This window comes from Pristis pectinata, chromosome 13 (genome assembly GCF_009764475.1).
Source record: "Pristis pectinata isolate sPriPec2 chromosome 13, sPriPec2.1.pri, whole genome shotgun sequence".
NCBI classification, from domain to species: Eukaryota; Metazoa; Chordata; class Chondrichthyes; order Rhinopristiformes; family Pristidae; genus Pristis; species Pristis pectinata.
In genome coordinates, this window is record NC_067417.1 from 14,977,496 (window position 1) to 14,994,938 (window position 17,443).

A 17,443-nucleotide genomic window follows, 5' to 3' on the forward strand; every position below is an offset into this window, starting at 1 on the left:
AGCAAATAAGTTATTAGAAATATAAATAATTTAACATTCAGTTCCAAATTGCCATTAAAAATATCTGCCAATTTTATGCTTGTTCCAAGTACAATAAGAGGTGCTTGATATTTAAGATTTCCAGAGCAAATGTAAATGTATTGTGTTTCCATTCCGTTGCTAAAATCCCCACAACTCTGCTCTGACAGCTTTCAAGAACCTCTGCACACCGAACTAGAATAACTTGGCTTCCTGGCACATTCAAGCAGATAGGGCTGGTCTCCAGGCTGTCATTGGTCTGGAACAGATTAAAATATCCAACATTTTTGTTTACAAAAAGCTGATGTTTGGCAAGGCCATGATTACCATATGCCCACGGGGCATTTAAGAACCAACCCTGTGATCTATCTAATCTTTCCCTCCCACATAGCCCCCTATTTTTTCTATCATTCATGTGTCTAAGAGTCTCTTAAATGTCCCTAATGTATCTGCCCACACAACCTTCGCAGGCAGTGTGTTCCACGCACCCACCAATCTGTGTTTTTAAAAAAAAACTTACCCCTGACATCCCCCTTATACCTTTCTCCAATCACCTTAAAATTATGTCCCGTCGTGATAGCCATTGTCGTACTGGGAAAAAGTGATTCCAGTGATTTTGGTCGATTCACTTTCAGGAATAGCAACATTTACTGCCCATTCCAAACTGTCCTTGAAGGTAGTTGGAAGCGATCAACGCTTTGGGTCAGGACCCTTCCTCGGGACTGAAGGAAGGAAAAGGGGAAGCCTAGTATATAGGAGGGAAAAGCATTGACAATAGGTGGACAGATAGTGATAGATGGACAAAAGAGGGGAGGCAGGGTGAGCACAAGGTGGTGATAGGCAGATGCAGGTAATAGATAGTGATAGGCAGGTGCAGGGGAGGAGGGGAGAGCAGATCCACCAAGGGATGGATCAAAGGTAAGGAGGAAAAAGGGAGTAGAAAAAGAGAGGCTAGGAAAAGGAAGGGAGAGGCATGGTCAGGTGGGGCGGTGTGGGGATTACTTAAAGTGGAAGAATTCAATGTTCATGCTGTTAGGCTGCAAGGTTTTTACCCAAACAGTCCTTTCAGGTGAAACAGAGATTCACCTGCACCTCCCTTCATATCATCTACTGCATTCGGTGCTCCAAGTGTGACCTCCTCTACATTGGTGAAAACTTACCCCTAGGTGACCGTTTTGCAGAACACCTGCACTTTGTCCGTACCTGTGACCTGCATCTCCCCATTGCCAGTCACTTCAACTCCCCCTCCCACACTTCCACTGATATGATAGTCTTCGGCCTCGTCCACTGCCAGGAGAATTCTGAGCACAAACTGGAGGATCAGCACCTCATGAACATTGAATTCTCTCACTTAAATTCCCCCACCCCCCAACAACCATGCCTCTTTTCTTCCCTTTCCTAGCCTATATCTCTATTTCCTACCCCCCTTTTTCCTTCTAACTCCATCCCCTGGCGGATCTGCTTTCCCCTCCTCCCCTGCACCTGCCTGTCACCATTGCTTGCCTGCATCTACCTATCACCACCTTGTGCCCACCCCACCTCCCCTCTTTCATCCACCTTCACTGCTCTGCTTTTCCCTCCTGTATATTGGGCTTCCCCCTTTCCTATCTTCAGGCCTGAAGGAGGGTCCTGACCCGAATTGTTGACCACCTGCTTTTCTCCACGGATGCTGCCTGGCCTGCTGAGTTCCTCCAACATCATTGTATTTATCACCTTGTACTGCTGCTGGCCTTCTGGTGAAAGAATTCCCACGTTGTTGGTTCCAAGATTTAGACCCAGTCATGTTGAAGGAATGCTGATTATTGCCTGGGTATTCTAGTGCATCCTAAAGGGCGTGGTGCAGTGGGGAAATAATTAAATATTTGGTCAATGTCCCACTGCATCGATATTGAAGCTTAAGACCAAGAGCTGGTTGAGGGATTGGAGACTTGCAGGAACTCTTACAAGGAGTTGTGTGTGATCCATGAGTCCATGTGTGTGTACACATTGAGGTTTGAGAGAGGGAACAGGGATGCTCCAATACTGTTATAGTGGTAAGGGTAAGTATTGGTTTATTATTGTCACTTGTACCGAGGTACAGTGAAAAGCTTGTCTTACAAACCGATTGTACAGGTCAATTCATTACACAGTGCAGTTACATTGAATTGCACAATGGGGGAAAGATTGCACTGGTCCTAGTGTGGGGCAGAGGGAGTAGAAAGATTGTCCTGTCTTGGACGAGTTGGAGATGAGAGATCAAAAGCCAGGAGATCAGCTGGGTGATTTGGCAGAGTTGGGGTAGTGGCACAGATTGGTGAGGCCATTGGGCCTCCTGAAATCAAGTTAGTGCTACCTTCATTACACAATGCAATTTCTATATCAGGATGATGTCTTTTCCCATGCAACAGTGCTTTTGGAGCATTGTGGGGAACCTGGGTACTCCTGAGACATAGAACCATAGAGTCACAGCACAGAAGCAGGAAATTCAGCCCACTCATCCTTGCCTGCCATCAAGCACCTGTCTATATTAATCCCATTTTCCAACACACTGCCCATAACCACCTATACCGTTGTTTTTCAAGTGCTCCTTTAAACACAACTAGCATAAAGGAGGAGGTTGCTGCATCCTTGACAGAGATCTTTGTATCCTCTTTAACCATGGGCAAGGTGCTAAAAGTGGACTATAGTCAATGTTGTTCTTTTGTTTAAGAAGGGCAACAGGGACAAACCAGGAAGTCATGAGCCTTGCATCAGTGGTAGGGATAATATTGGAGAAGATTTTTGGGGACAGGATTTACTCACATTTGGAAAAGTATGGACTTTGAGACAGGACATCCACTGCACACAAATGTGATTGAGTTTTTGAGAAGGTGGTGAAGGTAGGGCAGAGGATGTTGTCTACATGGATTTTAGTAAAGCACTTAACAAGGTCCCTCGTGCTAGGTCGGGCCAGAAGATCGTCTCGTGGGATCTCCAGTGAGTCGGTAAATTTGGCTTGGTCATAGAAGATGGGGTATTATTCCAACTGGAGGTCTGTAACCAGTGGTGTTCCACAAGTATCAATGCTGGAAGCTCTGTTTGTGCTATGTATAAATAATGTGACTCCAAGACATAGGAGCAGAATTTGGCCATTTGGTCCATTGAGTCTGCTCCACCATTCGATCATGACTGATTTATTACTGCCTCTCAACCCTATCTCCTGCCTTCTCCCCATAACCTTTGACACCTTTACTAATCAAGAACCTATCAACCTCTGCTTTAAATATACCCAATGACTTGGCCTCCGCAGCCGTCTGTGGCAATGAATTCCACAGATTCACCACCCTCTGGCTAAAGAAATTCCTCCTCATCTCTGTTCTAAGGGATGTCCTTCTATTCTGAGGCTGTGCCCTCTGGTCCTAGACTACTGGAAACATCCTCTCCACATCCATTTCATCCAGGCCTTTCAATATTCGGTAGGTTTCAATGAGATCCTTCCCCCCCGCCCCCCAATCCTTCTAAACTCCAGTGAGTACAGGCCCAGAGCCATCAAACACTTCTCGTACGTTAACTCTTTCATTCACAGGATCATTCTCATAAACCTCCTCTGGACTCTCTCCAACACCAGCACATCCTTCCTTAGATATGGGGCCCAAAACTGCTCATGACACTCTAAATGTGGTCTGACCAATGCCTTTATAAAGCCTCAGCATTTCATCCTTGCTTTTATATTCTAGTCCTCTCGAAATGAATGCTAACATTGCATTTGCTTTCCTTACTACCCTCAACCTGCAAATTAACCTTTAGGGAATCCTGGACTTAGACTCCCAAGTCCCTTTGCACCTCTGATATCTGAATTCTCTCCCCATTTAGAAAATAGTCTGTGCCTTTATTCCTTCTACTAAAGTGCATGACCATACACTTCCCTACACTGTATTCTATCTGCCACTTCTTTGTCCATTCTCCCATGTGGATGAAAATGTGGGTGGTCTGATCAGTAAATTTTGCAGATAACATGAAAATTGGAGGAGTTTTAAATAGTGAGGAAGGTTGTCAAAGGATATAGATCATTTTGAAATTTGGGTGAAGAAATGGCAGATGGAACTTAATCTGGACAAGTGTGAGATGATGCATTTTGGGAGGGCAAATGCTAGAGGAAAATATACAGTAAATGGCAGAACCCTTAAGCGCACTGATGTACAGAGGGCTTTTTAGGTGCAAGTCCTTAGCTCCCTGAAAGTGGCAACACAAGTAGATAGGGTTGTAAGGAAGGCAATACAGCGTGCTTGCCTTCGTCGATAAGGGCATTGAGTATTAAAGTCGGCAAGTCATGTTGCAGCTGTGTAAAACTTTGGTTAGGTCACATTTTGAGTATTATGTGCATTTCTAGTCACCACATTATAGGAAGGATGTGGAGACTTTGGGGAGAATGCAGAAGAGGTTCATCAGAATGTTGCTTGGATTGGAGTGTATTAGCTATAAGGAGAGGTTGGATTAAATTAGGATTGTTCTCTCTGGAGTGTTGGTGCCTGAAGTGTGACCTGATAGAAGTATATAAAATGATGCGAAGCATAGATAGGGTACGTAGTCAGTCTTTTGCCCAGGGTGGAAATGTCAAAAACTAGAGGGCATAGGTTTAAGGTGAGGGGTGAAAGTTTTTTAGAATAACAAGACCATACTCAATGCAGTCTTGGATCGTATTACCCAAAGCTCATCAATCTCATGGTCCCAGAGAGTGGTAGGTGTGTGGAACCCGGTGCCAAAGGAAGTGGTAGAAGCAGATACGATAGCAACATTGAAGAGGCACTTGGACATGTGAACAGGCAGGAAATGGAGGGATATAGACCATGTGCAGGCAGGTACAATTAGTTTGCCACTGCTTACAGGCTTCCAATTGCAAAAATCACTCTTAACCCATCATCCTATGCCTCCTATCACAGAGCCAATTTTGGATCCAATTTTCCAAATTGCTCTGAACAATCAAATTGATCAGATTGGATCTCTCTGCCTTTTCTGTGCGGATTAATCCTGTCCCTCAGAATTGTTTCTAATAATGTCCAACAATTGAAACGAGACTTGCAGGCTTATAACTATCTTGATTATCTTTTCTGCCTTTAATGAATAAAGTTACCACATTTGCTCTAGTCATCCAGCACTTCCGTGATTAGAGCACCAGCAGTCTCTTCCCTTTATCTCCCACAGCAGCCTGGGCTACATCTTATCAGGTTCCAGGAATCTATCCACCATTAAGCACAACACCATGGTCTACCTAGTATTGTGCTGACCATAGAGGTTTCAGATTAATGAAATATTTACTAAAATCCTTGGTTTTCCCCCCCCCCACCCCCCCCCCCCAACCCTGTAATCCCAAAACACCCCACACCCTTCCCCGTCAAGAGACAGCACATGCCCATGCCACCAAGTTTGGGACCATGAGATTGATGAGCTTTGGGTAATATGATCCAAGACGTGGACTGCATTGAGTATGGTCTTGTTATTATAATAAAATTCACATTTATAATCTTTAGTGTTTTCTTTTAGTAGAATGCATTAATTGTCCTCTTGGATCAGGAGAAATTAAACTTCAATTTGAGAAGCAAAGGACTGCTGGAATCTAGATGAAAAACACGACGATGTTGGAGGAATATGCAACCCACCCAACCATGCTTCTTCTCTTCTTCCCTTTCCCAGCCTCTTTCCTACCCTTTTTTTTAACCCCTTTCTCTCCTTACCTTTGACCCATCCCCCGGTAGATCTGCTCTCCCCACCTCCCTGCACATCACCACCCTGCCTCCCCTCTTTTGTCCACCTATCACTGCTCTGCTTTTACCTTCTGTGTATTGGGCTTCCCCTTTTCCTATTTCAGTCCTGAAGAAGGGTCCTGACCCCAAACGTTGACCGCCTGCTTTTCTCTACCGATGCTGCCTGACCTGCTGAGTTCCTCCAGCATCATAGTGTTAAACTTCTATTTTATTTTGAACAGACTATGAGGTAATTTTTATACAACCTAATGGTGCTGACTGAAAGACCCCACACTTTTGATTTTACACAGCCTGATCCCCAGTGCTGCTTGTATCTGAGATTACGATGTAGATCCCCCACAATAAAGGAAGCGTTCTTCAAAACGCTCTGTTTATTACATCAGCCTGTTTACATCTACCCAAATATTGTTTTTTTGGGGCAGTCAATTTAAAAGAAGGTATTGTTTGCAGATCTTACCATGTGATAGCAGTCCTCCAATTTCTGTGATCAGTCCTCTGAGCAGAGGAAAGTATGGACTCCAGCCTATGTCTGTGCTTGCTGTAATTAAAATATCCCCTTGTTGGATGCAGACAGCTTCCTGAATCGTTTTCACAACACGAGCTGTTCCCTTTACAATCCCTTGGCTCACCGTCATTCCTACAACAAAGATTAATTTAGATTTTCATGTATTTGATCTTCCTAATTGTGACAACTACAACCAAGATAACTTGACTGAAATTGGCTCCTTCAGCTGGGGGGGAAAGGTAAGCAAGAAACCTGCTTCACCTCCGGAAGAGAAGTGAGTTGGGACTTGGACTCTGATGCAGGCACTTGATTAATGTGCAGGACATTAATGTTTTGTATAATGGAGAAGTTTGCCTGTACCATTTAACCCTGAGAATTCAGAGAACTGTCAGGGTTAAATAGTGCAGAGAAACTTCTGGAGAGCTCTCTTTCATTGGCTTCATAAGGAAGGATCTACATTATGTAGACACAAGAGATTGCAGATGCTGTAATCTGGAGCAACAAACAAAATGCTGGAGGAAATCAGCAGGTCAGGCAGCATTTGTGGAGGGAAATAGACGGTCAATGTTTCGGGTCGAGACTCTTCATCTGTACTGTGTATGGTATGCTTGTCTTCATTGGTCACTGTATTGAGTATAAAAGTCAGGAAGTCATGTTGCAGCTGTATAAAACTTTGGTTAGACCACACTTGGCGTACTGTGTCCAGTTCTGGTCGCTGCATTATAGGAAGGATGTGGAGGCTTTAGAGAGAGTGCAGAAGAGATTCACCAGGATGTTGCGTGGATCAGAGAGTATTAGAGGTAGGGCAAACTTGTTTTCTCTGGGAATGTTGGAGGCTGAGGGTTGACCTGATAGAAGTGTATAAAAATTATGAGAGGCATAGACAGAGGAGATGGTCTTTTCCCCAGGGTGGAAATGTAAAATACTGGAAGGCACAGCTTTAAGGTGAGGGGGAAAGTTTAAAGGAGATTTTCTGAGGCAAGATGTTTTACATAGAAAATGGTAGGTGCCTGAAACTTGCTGCCAGGGGAAGTGGTGGAAGCAGATATGACAGCAATGTTTAAGAGGCATTTAGACAGACAAATGAACGGGCGGGGAATGGAGGGATTATAGACTACGTGCAGGCAGATGTGTAGTTTAAATTGGCATCATGGTCAGTACAGACATTGGGGGCTGAAGGACCTGTTCCTGTGCCATACTGTGCTATGCTGTTACCTTTCAGTATGATCTTTGTTCTGTTTGTCCCACTTCGATATTGATCGATTGGCTGAGGTTTACTGATGCTTATTTCCTTGAACTGTAGATCCATTTGTTTCCCCAGTAATTTTCTCCGATGCTGGGCTCTACATTAATGAGATAATACCTGTGTTAGATGACCATAAAAATGGAAATCATAATAAGGCATTCAGCGTTTAGACAAAAATAAAATCCAACTCTAATTAAATATGCGTAACAGGGCAGCATAGTATTGCAGCTAGTAGAGCTGCTGCCTCCCAGCTCCAGTGATCTAGGTTCAGTCCTGACCTCTGGTACTGCCTGTGGTGAGTTTGCATCTTCACCCTGCATCCCCATGGTTTCCTCCCACATCCCAAAGATGTGCAGGTTGGTAGGTTAAGTGGTCATTGTAAGTTGCTTCTAGCAATGAAAATGCTTGGGAGAATCTGGGCGGTGGAGTTGATGGGAGTGTGAGGTTAGTGTAAATGGCTGCTTGATCATCAGAGTGGACTCTGGTTAGCAGAAGGGTCTGATTCTGTGCTGTATGACTATCGGTTTTGCTGACTGCCTAAATAAATTGAATCAATTTGTTTCTCACCTGCTGATCATTGTTGCTGATCTCTGCTGAAGAATCTGTCCAATTTCTGAATGTGTTAGGAAGAACAGCAGGTCCTCATCTGGTAAATAACCCTGAAGTTTCAAGGAAACATTTAATGATGTCCAGTGTCTCTCCAATAGACTCCATCTACACATCTCGCTACCTCAGCCAACATAATCAAAGACCTGTCCCACCCTGGACGTTCTCTCTCCTCCCTCCTCCCTCCTACATCGGGTAGAAGAAACAAAAGCTTGAAAGTGCGCACCACCAAGCTCAAGGAGAGCTTCTATCCTGCTGTTATAAGACTCTTGAACAGCCCTCTTGTATGTTAAAGATGAACTTCTGAACTCAAAATCAACATCATCATGGCCCTTGCACCTTACTTTCTCTGTAACTATATTCTGTTACTGCTTTTCCCTTGTACCACCTCAATGTACTTATGTTTTGAAATGATTTGAGTTTTTCACTGTATCTCTGTACATGTCACAATAATATTCCAATTCCAGATTGTGACTGCTGAGAGAAGTGGAGCTCTCAAAGATAAAAGTCAATGGATTTCTGTTTAAAGGCATGTGGAGCTAAGCTTAGTAAGTTAGGTTGGAGCGCAGATAAGGAATGATTTAATTGCATGGTGAAGGAGGTGTGAGGGAACAAAGTTGTAAACAGATAAAGCTTGTCCCAATTCTTCTGGCAAGAATAACATGTAAGTGGCCAGTTTTGACATATGTCCTAATAATAATGAACTTACTGCCTTTGCCAAGAAATTGCTTATAAATTTTAATGTTCACTTCAGACAAGACCAAAATTTGTTTCCACTGAATGCAGCACACTTTTTCCTTGTTCTGAAGCTAATAAACCTTCATTGTACTGTGCCAATTATAATAGTCTATAATGTGCACAACGGACTATTATAATTGGCTCACACATGCAGAATTTCCCTCTGTGATGTCAACATTTGTAATGCATGTTGGATCCAGAAGTGTATCATCATCTTGCTAAATACTTAATTACATATAACATTTGGGTTTTTCATAAAATTTCAACCACACAGTGCATAAAAGCTTTGTGCTCTGCAGTAGAATTTCTAGATCCATGTTTCTGGCCTGGTTGGACAAAGGAGCTGTTAGATGATCTCTGCTTAGAGGGAAGGAGACCTGAATAAGTCAGAACTCCCCATAATGTCCTGTTCCCTGTATGCCAAGGTCTACTGTTGTTGATCTCTTTATGGGCAGCCAATGTGTCTGGAAGATTCAATACCAGGACTTGCAGGGAGAGATTGGATAAGCTGAGCTTGTTTTCCCTGGAGTAAAGGAGGCATGTAAAATTGTGAGAGGCATAGATATATGAACGATGATAAGAATCTTTTTTCCCATGGTATTGGTATCAAAAACAAGATGGCGTAGGTTTAAGGGGAGAGGAAGGAGTTTTAAAGCGAGTTTGAGGGGAAAGTTTTGTTTGCATAGGGAGTGGTTGATATCTGGAGGTTGCTGCCAAATGATGTGGTGGAATCAGATACAATCAGTACATTTAAGAGGCATCTGGACAAACATAAAAGGATATGGTCCTAATGTGGGCAAAAAGATTGGCATGGTGTAGTGGGCTGAAGAGCCCATTTCTGTGCTGATCACACAATTTTGGAATGATGGTGGACAAAATTACCTGCATTAGCACCAAGAACTGAGAAGTTTAACCAGTGGTCTTTAAGGGGTCTCCTGCAGAAAAAAAGCTAGAAAATTTGAATTAACTAGGTTTTCAGGGCCAGAACAGCAAGAATGCTCTACCTGGCTCCTCAATAATCTTTTCAGCTCTTTACTGACCCATCTACACATATTATCTCCATCAACTATTTGTATACAACTTCCAGTTCAAACCTGCAACTGAGCCACAAGAATTCCAACCCTTTCAGGAACAGTGAGTTGTTTGTGAGTGCTGATACAGAGATCACAGCCCATCATCAGTAATACAATTAGCTTGACCTTTTAGAAAGAATTGAGATAATTTGTAAGGGCTTCAGACATATGACATGAGCCTTTCTATCAGGGGAAAAAAAATCCACTCAAAATATTCGAATGGTAATGCATGTTCAATTTCAAAAGAAAATATTTATTCTGCCACTTCTTTGTGGCATTCTGTTGTGCTATTTCTGCATTACAGCAAGGGACTGGGCTTCAAAAGATGTCTTATTGGTTATAAAGCCTTTTGGGGCATCCATAAGTAAGTGAAAGACATTGTATAAGTTCAAATATACCTTTGTCTTCCAGAGATGTAAAAATTCTACTCCATCAGTTTCTATATGCACAAAAGAATCTTGTTAACTCATCTGATTTTTGTTGCCACAATGCACTATCCTTTATCTTTCACATATACTGACTGCACTAGTACAGCAGAGACAATAGCATCATGTAAAGTGTAAAATGCAGGACCCTTAGGAACATTGATGTACACAGTGATCTTGGGGTGCAAGTCCATAGCTCACTGAAAGTGACAACACAAGTGGTTAGGGTTGTAAAGAAGGCATATGGCATGCTTGCCTTCATTGATTGGGTCATTGAGTATAAAGGTTCGGAAGTCATCTTGCAGCCTTATTTGGAGTACTGCGTGCAGTTCTGGTCACCACACTATAGGAAGAATGTGGAAGCTATGGAGAGGATGCAGAAGAGGATCCAGGATGTTGCCCGGATTGGAGCATGTTAGCTGTAAGGAGAGGCTGGACAAACTTGTTTTCATTAGAGCATCAGAGTCTGAGGGTCAACCTGATAGAAGAATATAAAATTATGAGAGGCATAGATAAAGTAGATAGAGACTTTTCCCAGGATGGAAATGTCATACTAGAAGATATAGCTTTATGGTGAGAGGGTCAAAGTTTAAAGGAGATTTGTGAGGCAGATTTTATCCTACACAGCAGAGAACTTGCTGCTGGGGAGGTGGTAGAAATAGATAAGATAGCAATGTTTACGGGATATTTAGATGGACACATGAACAGGCAGGGAATAGAGACATGCAAACCATATGCAGGCAGATGGGATTAGTTTTGATTGGCATCATAGTTGGTGCAGATATGGTGGGTCAAAGGTCCTGCTGCTGTGCTTTACTGTTCTGTGTCCTATTGCAATGAATCCTTTGCCATCACTGAGAGAAAGTTTATGGCTTTAATTTACCACCCCAATCGGCATAGTGTTTGAAATGTTAAACCTGTGGATGTGTGTCATGGAAGTCAATTGTTCAGTTACTACTTGGGTGCTGGCACAGGATTTAATGCACACAAACCTAGAATTCTTTGGTTATCCATTGCTCATAACCTGCACAGATATAAAATGAAAGTCCCTTTTGCAGAACAGAAGACATGTATAAATAAGTAAGAATCCTCACCTCCTGTACCATAAGTTTGGCTAACTTCCAATAGGCAGTCTTAAAGACATCGTGCATTCTGATTGCTTCAGCCTTTAGTAATTCTCTGTTAGCAACGGCTTTACTTGCTTTTGGCAACACCAAACGCAGGATAATCCTACAATGACAACAATAACATTGTGCATCTGTCCAGCATCTTTATCACAGGAAATATCCTGAGGTGCAATACTGGAGCATTAGCAAGCCATTTCAGAAAGTGACTTGGTCAAAATGATAATTTAAGGTGCAGAGATTATGAACAAAGTTTTTCAGCAGATTGTTGATAATCAACTAGTTCTCTACTTCAGGAAGATTTGCTTCACTTCCAAAATGAAAATCCACCCAAGGTATATCCCCAGTAATTCAAGACCAATATGAGCATATTTCAGTAAGGTATCCAAAGTAATTTAACATACTTTCTAATCCATGTAATGTTAGACTTCAGGGAACCAATTGCTTCCCCTGGAGACAATGTTGGTTTTTCAACACCAGAGTTGGTGCTCTGCAAAGTTGCCTGGATTGCTGGCAGTAGCTTTTTTGGATCACTTTTCCATGACTTTTCGCACAATTCAGCCTGCAAAAAAAGTAAAGAATATGCTTAATGGTCATGATCTGCTGAAATATTAATGTATAGTTAGAATGTGAAACTTGCTATCACATGGAGTGCTGTGATTAGTGTAAGTGGATTTATGCTGAAGTTGGATAAGTGAATCTGAGAGAAGGAAACAGGAAAATAGCACAAGGTTTTACAAAGTGAAAGGTGGCTTGTACAGAGCATAAGCATCTACATTGCCTTGGTGGGAGCTAAATGGTCTGTTTCTGAGATGCAAAGTCTGTTGTGATAGTGGTAAATTGGTTTATTATTGTCACATTTAAATTGTTTTGCATGCCATCCATACAGAATCATTTAATTTCAACAGTGCATGAGGTAGTACAAGGGAAAACAATAACAGAATGCAGAATAAAGTGTTACAGTTACGGAGAAAGTGCAGGCAATAAGGTGCAAGGCCATTATGAGGTAAGATTGTGAGATCAAGAGCTCCATGGAGATTGGAGCTGTAGATGTAAAAGGTCTTTGTTCAGCATGACAAGCAGGCATTCTCTAGGAGATGCTTTCTCTGTAGAAACCCTGCAGTACAGTGATGTTTTATACTTTTTAAACACAAAGATGATAATAAATGATTAACTCAGGTTTCAATGGTTATAATTACCTACAACATTTTGGGAGTAGACAGCTAACTTTGCATAATTGCATATTTACAGTGGGAGCACATCTCAACTGATAGAATCCATTTGAATATTCAAATGCTGGTGGCTAGTTGGAAGGGTTCTGAACACAAAACACTGGACACCCAGAATGTACCACTATTGTTACAGTGTTCAGGGTGGCTCCCTGCATCTACAAGCAGCCAGAATATTAATTGATAAAACTGACATGTCCTGAACTGCATATTTAAATGGTGGGGTTACAGTTTAAACAATGTGTTAATACAGGAGATAACCACTTAATGCCTTCCCTGACCTCATCCTGGGAGTCTCAATGAGGGCTAATTGAGATGAACATTTATTTATTGTTTTCCCCTGAGTAATTATAATGGTACAGAATCAGGATATCCCATGTTCAATGTCTGATTTCAAAGGCTTTAAAATATCAGTGACTATTACTTTGTTTTATAAAGCGTCATTGTACAAGTGTCAATAGAAGAGCATGTCGGTTTCCAAAGCAAATCTTTTAAGTGGCCTCCCACAATGAACCGGCAGCCTGCATTCTTAAAAGACAAAGGTGACCGTTTGATTACTGCAGGGAGGTTACATGTAAACAGATTTTTTTTTGAAGGCTGGTTCTCATTTGAATTAACTAGCTGCTCCACATATTCCATAACTCCTGAAAGATGACCTATGTAAATAATTATTTTATTAATGGGAACTCATAGTTGCACAGAGCCATGACTCTCCAATCTCTTGATAAATTCAAAAATATGTGTTTTTACTGAATCCAACTGATAATCTGAGACTTTTGATTAATCATTAATTTTGTTGTCAGTGAACAAAGAAGTGTCAGCTATGGAAGCTGCTCACAGTTATAATGACAGACATTTCCTCTGAAGTGCAAATCTCAATTAAGCGAACTCCAATCTTTACACGTGGTCAAATATTTCTGCTTCAAGCACTATGCAGTTTTTGCAAATGCAGTTACTAAAGCCTAGAAATTTAACCTGCTTGAAGGCCTTTTTTAAGAAAAAATTGCACATAAAAACCAATTATTACAAATTTTAATGATATCAACTATTTCCAGTGGAAGTCCTGCATATTAGGAAATTGGACAGGGTACATTGTGTACATTTCAACTTGTTGCAGCTGCAATTTTTCTAGTATTATTCTCTAAATATAGTGACATATCAACATACGTGATGTTCATCTGTGCCTCACCAACAGGAATAACGTACAGCCATTACTTTAACTCCCAACAAAATAAGGAGTGAACCCTGCAGCAACCTCTCAACTATATTCAAATTAAAGGGTTATAAATGTTTCGGCCAGAGGTTCTAACACGATGATTTTCTTTTGATGCTTTATTGTTCACTGACAACAAAACTGTATCATAAAACAAAATATAAACTGAAGGTTGACTGTTCTATAAAACCATAGAACCATATAGCACAAAACAGGCCCTTCGGCCCACCATGTTGTGCCGTCCATCAAACCACGCTCACACTATCTAACCCTTTCCTCCCGCATATCCCTCTATCTCACATTCCTCCATATGCCTATCCAACAAACTCTTGAACCTGTCCAATGTATCTGCCTCCACCACCACCCCAGGCAGTGCATTCCATGCACCAATCACTCTCTGGGTGAAAAACCTCCCCTGAACCTCCCACTCATAACCTTAAAGCCATGTCCTCTCGTCTTGAGCATTGGTGCCCTGGGAAGGAGGCACTGGCTGTCTATCTATTCCTCTCAATATTTTATATACCTCTATCATGTCTCCTCTCATCCTCCTCCTTTCCAGTGAATAAAGCCCTAGCACCTTAAGCCTTTCCTCATATTCCATACATTCTAATCCAGGCAGCATCCTGGTAAATCTTCTCTGCACCCTCTCCAACACCTCCACATCCTTCCTATAATGCGGCGACCAAAACTGAACACAGTACTCTAAGTGTGGTCTAACTAGAGTTTTGTAAAGCTGCATCATCACTTCGCAGCTCTTAAACTCAATCCCACGATTTATGAAAGCTAACATCCCATAGGCCTTCTTAACTGCTCTATCCACCTGTGAGGCAATTTTCAGTGAACTGTGAATATGAACCCCCAGATCCCTCTGCTCCTCTACACTGCCAAGTACCTTGCCATTTTCCTTATACTCTGCCCTGGAGTTTGTCCTTCCAAAGTGTACCACCTCACACTTCTCCGGATTGAACTCCATCTGCCACTTGTCAGCCCAGCTCTGCATCCTATCAATATCCCTCTGTAAGTTCCGACAGCCCTCCACACTATCCACAACACCGCCGATCTTAGTGTCGTCCACAAACTTACTAACCCAGCCTTCCACCCCCTCATCTAAGTCATCTATAAATATCACAAAAAGTAGAGGTCCCAGAACCGATCCCTGCGGGACACCACTAGTCACTGCCCTCCAATCCGAGGGCACTCCTTCCACCACAACCCTCTGCTTTCTACAGGCAAGCCAATTCCTAATCCACACAGCCAAGCTTCCCTGGATCCCTTGGCCTCTGACCTTCTGAAGAAGCCTACCATGAGGAACCTTATCAAACGCCTTACTAAAATCCATACAGACCACATCAACTGCACTACCCTCATCAATCTTTCTCGTCACCTCCTCAAAGAACTCTATCAGGCTTGTGAGGCAAGATCTTCCCTTCACAAAGCCATGCTGGCTGTCCCTAATCAGTCCATGATTCTCCAGGTGTTCATAGATCCTATCCCTTAGAACCCTTTCTAACAGCTTACCCACCACAGAGGTAAGGCTCACCAGTCTGTAATTCCCTGGACTATCCCTACTACCTTTTTTGAACAAGGGGACAACATTCGCCACCCTCCAATCCTCCGGCACCATCCCCGTGGACAACGAGGACTCAAAGATCCTTACCAGCGGTTCAACAATCTCCTCCCTCACCTCTCGAAGCAGCCTGGGGAAAATCCTGTCAGGCCCCGGAGATTTATGTGTCTTGATATTATTTAACAACTTCAACACATCCTCTCTCTTGATATCTACAACCTCGAGAACATTACCCTTACCAGCACTCCCTTCCACGTCATCAAGACCCCTCTCCTCGGTGAATACCGAAGAGAAGTGTTCATTGAGAACTTCTCCCATTTCCGCCGCCTCCAGGCACATTCTCCCACCTTTGTCTTTAATCGGACCTACCTTTACCCTAGCCATCCTCCTACCCTTCACGTACATGAAAAAGGCCTTGGGATTTTCCTTAACCCTACTAGCCAACGCCTTTTCATGTCCCCTTCTAGCTCTCCTCAGCCTTTTCTTAAGTTCCTTCCTTGCTACTCTATATTCCTCACGGGCCCTGTCTGAACCTTGCTGCTTATACCTTGCGTATGCTGCCTTCTTCTCCCTAACTAGTCGTTCCACCTCTCTCGTCACCCATGGTTCCTTCACCCTGCCATTCCTTCTCTGCCTCACCGGGACATATTTATCCCTAACATCCTGCATAAGATCCCTGAACATCGACCACATCTCCATGGTACATTTCCCTTCAAAAGGGACATCCCACTTTACAGTCCCAAGTTCTCTCCTTATAGCCTCATAGTTCGCCCTTCCCCAATTAAATATCTTCTTGTCCTCTCTGCACCTGTCCCTGTCCATGACAATTTTAAAGGTAATGGAGCAATGGTCACTGTCCCCTAAACGCTCACCCACTAATAGATCCTTCACCTGTCCCGGTTCATTTCCTAAAACTAGATCTAGCATGGCATTCCCTCTGGTCGGCCTGTCGACATACTGCGTCAGGAATCCCTCCTAGACACATTTAACAAATTCCGTCCCATCTAAGCCTTTGGCACTAAGCAGGTTCCAGTCTATATTTGGGAAGTTGAAGTCTCCCATTATAACAACCCTGTTATTTTTGCTTCTCTCCAAACACTGCCTGCCAATCTGCTCCTCTATATCTCTACCGCTACCAGAGGGCCTATAGAATACTCCTAGTAGAGTAACCACTCCTTTCTTGTTCCTTACTTCCACCCATACGGACTCTAGAGATGATCCTTCTACAACATCCATCTTTTCCACAGCCGTAACAATGTCCCTGACAAGTATTGCCACCCCTCCTCCTCTTCTCCCCCCTTCCCTATCCCTCTTAAAACACCGAAAACCAGGAATATTCAATATCCACTCCTGCCCTGATGTTAGCCACGTCTCAGTAATAGCCACAATATCATAGTCCCCCATACTTATCCAAGCCCTCAGTTCATCTCCCTTATTCCTGACAATTCTTGCAGTTAAGTAAACACACTTCAGTTCATCTACCTTACTACTTTTATAGCCTGTATTCTGCTTCTCCTTCCCCAAAGCCTCTCTACCTGTTTGATCTAACTTTTCCCCATCCCCTTCTTCCTCTGACCTACTCTTCCGGTTCCCTTCCCCCTCACAAACTAGTTTAAACCATCCCGAACCACCCTAGCAAACCTAGCCGCAAGGATATTGGCCCCCTTCTGGTTCGGGTGTAATCCGTCCTCTCTGTACAGGTCCCACCTTCCCAAGAAGAGATCCCAATGATCCAGAAATCTAAAACCCTCCCTCCTGCACCAACTTCTCAGCCACGCATTTATCTGCCACCTCCTCCTGTTCCTGCCTTCACTATCGCGTGGCACCAGCAGCAATCCCGAGATTGCTACCCTTGAGGTCCTGTTCCTCAGTCTTCTGCCTAACTCCCTGAACTCGCTCTTCAGGACCTCATCCCCCTTCCTACCTATGTCGTTGGTGCCAACATGGACCACAACTTCTGGCTGCTTTCCCTCCCGCTC

General features: G+C 43.0%; 1 protein-coding gene across 2 annotated transcripts in view; it reads right to left on the minus strand.

The window, feature by feature from the left end:
* Nucleotides 1-17,443, minus strand: part of LOC127577446 (putative phosphoenolpyruvate synthase) — a 144,768-nt gene that overhangs the window by 4,644 nt on the left and 122,681 nt on the right. For both annotated transcript variants that reach the window (XM_052028665.1, XM_052028666.1), the window contains exons 30-34: nt 11,860-12,017; nt 11,426-11,561; nt 8,057-8,148; nt 7,459-7,586; nt 6,196-6,375 (exon numbers count right to left, since the gene is read on the minus strand). In XM_052028665.1, the coding sequence (XP_051884625.1) occupies nt 6,196-6,375; nt 7,459-7,586; nt 8,057-8,148; nt 11,426-11,561; nt 11,860-12,017 (694 nt within the window). The remainder of the gene's footprint in view (nt 1-6,195; nt 6,376-7,458; nt 7,587-8,056; nt 8,149-11,425; nt 11,562-11,859; nt 12,018-17,443) is intronic.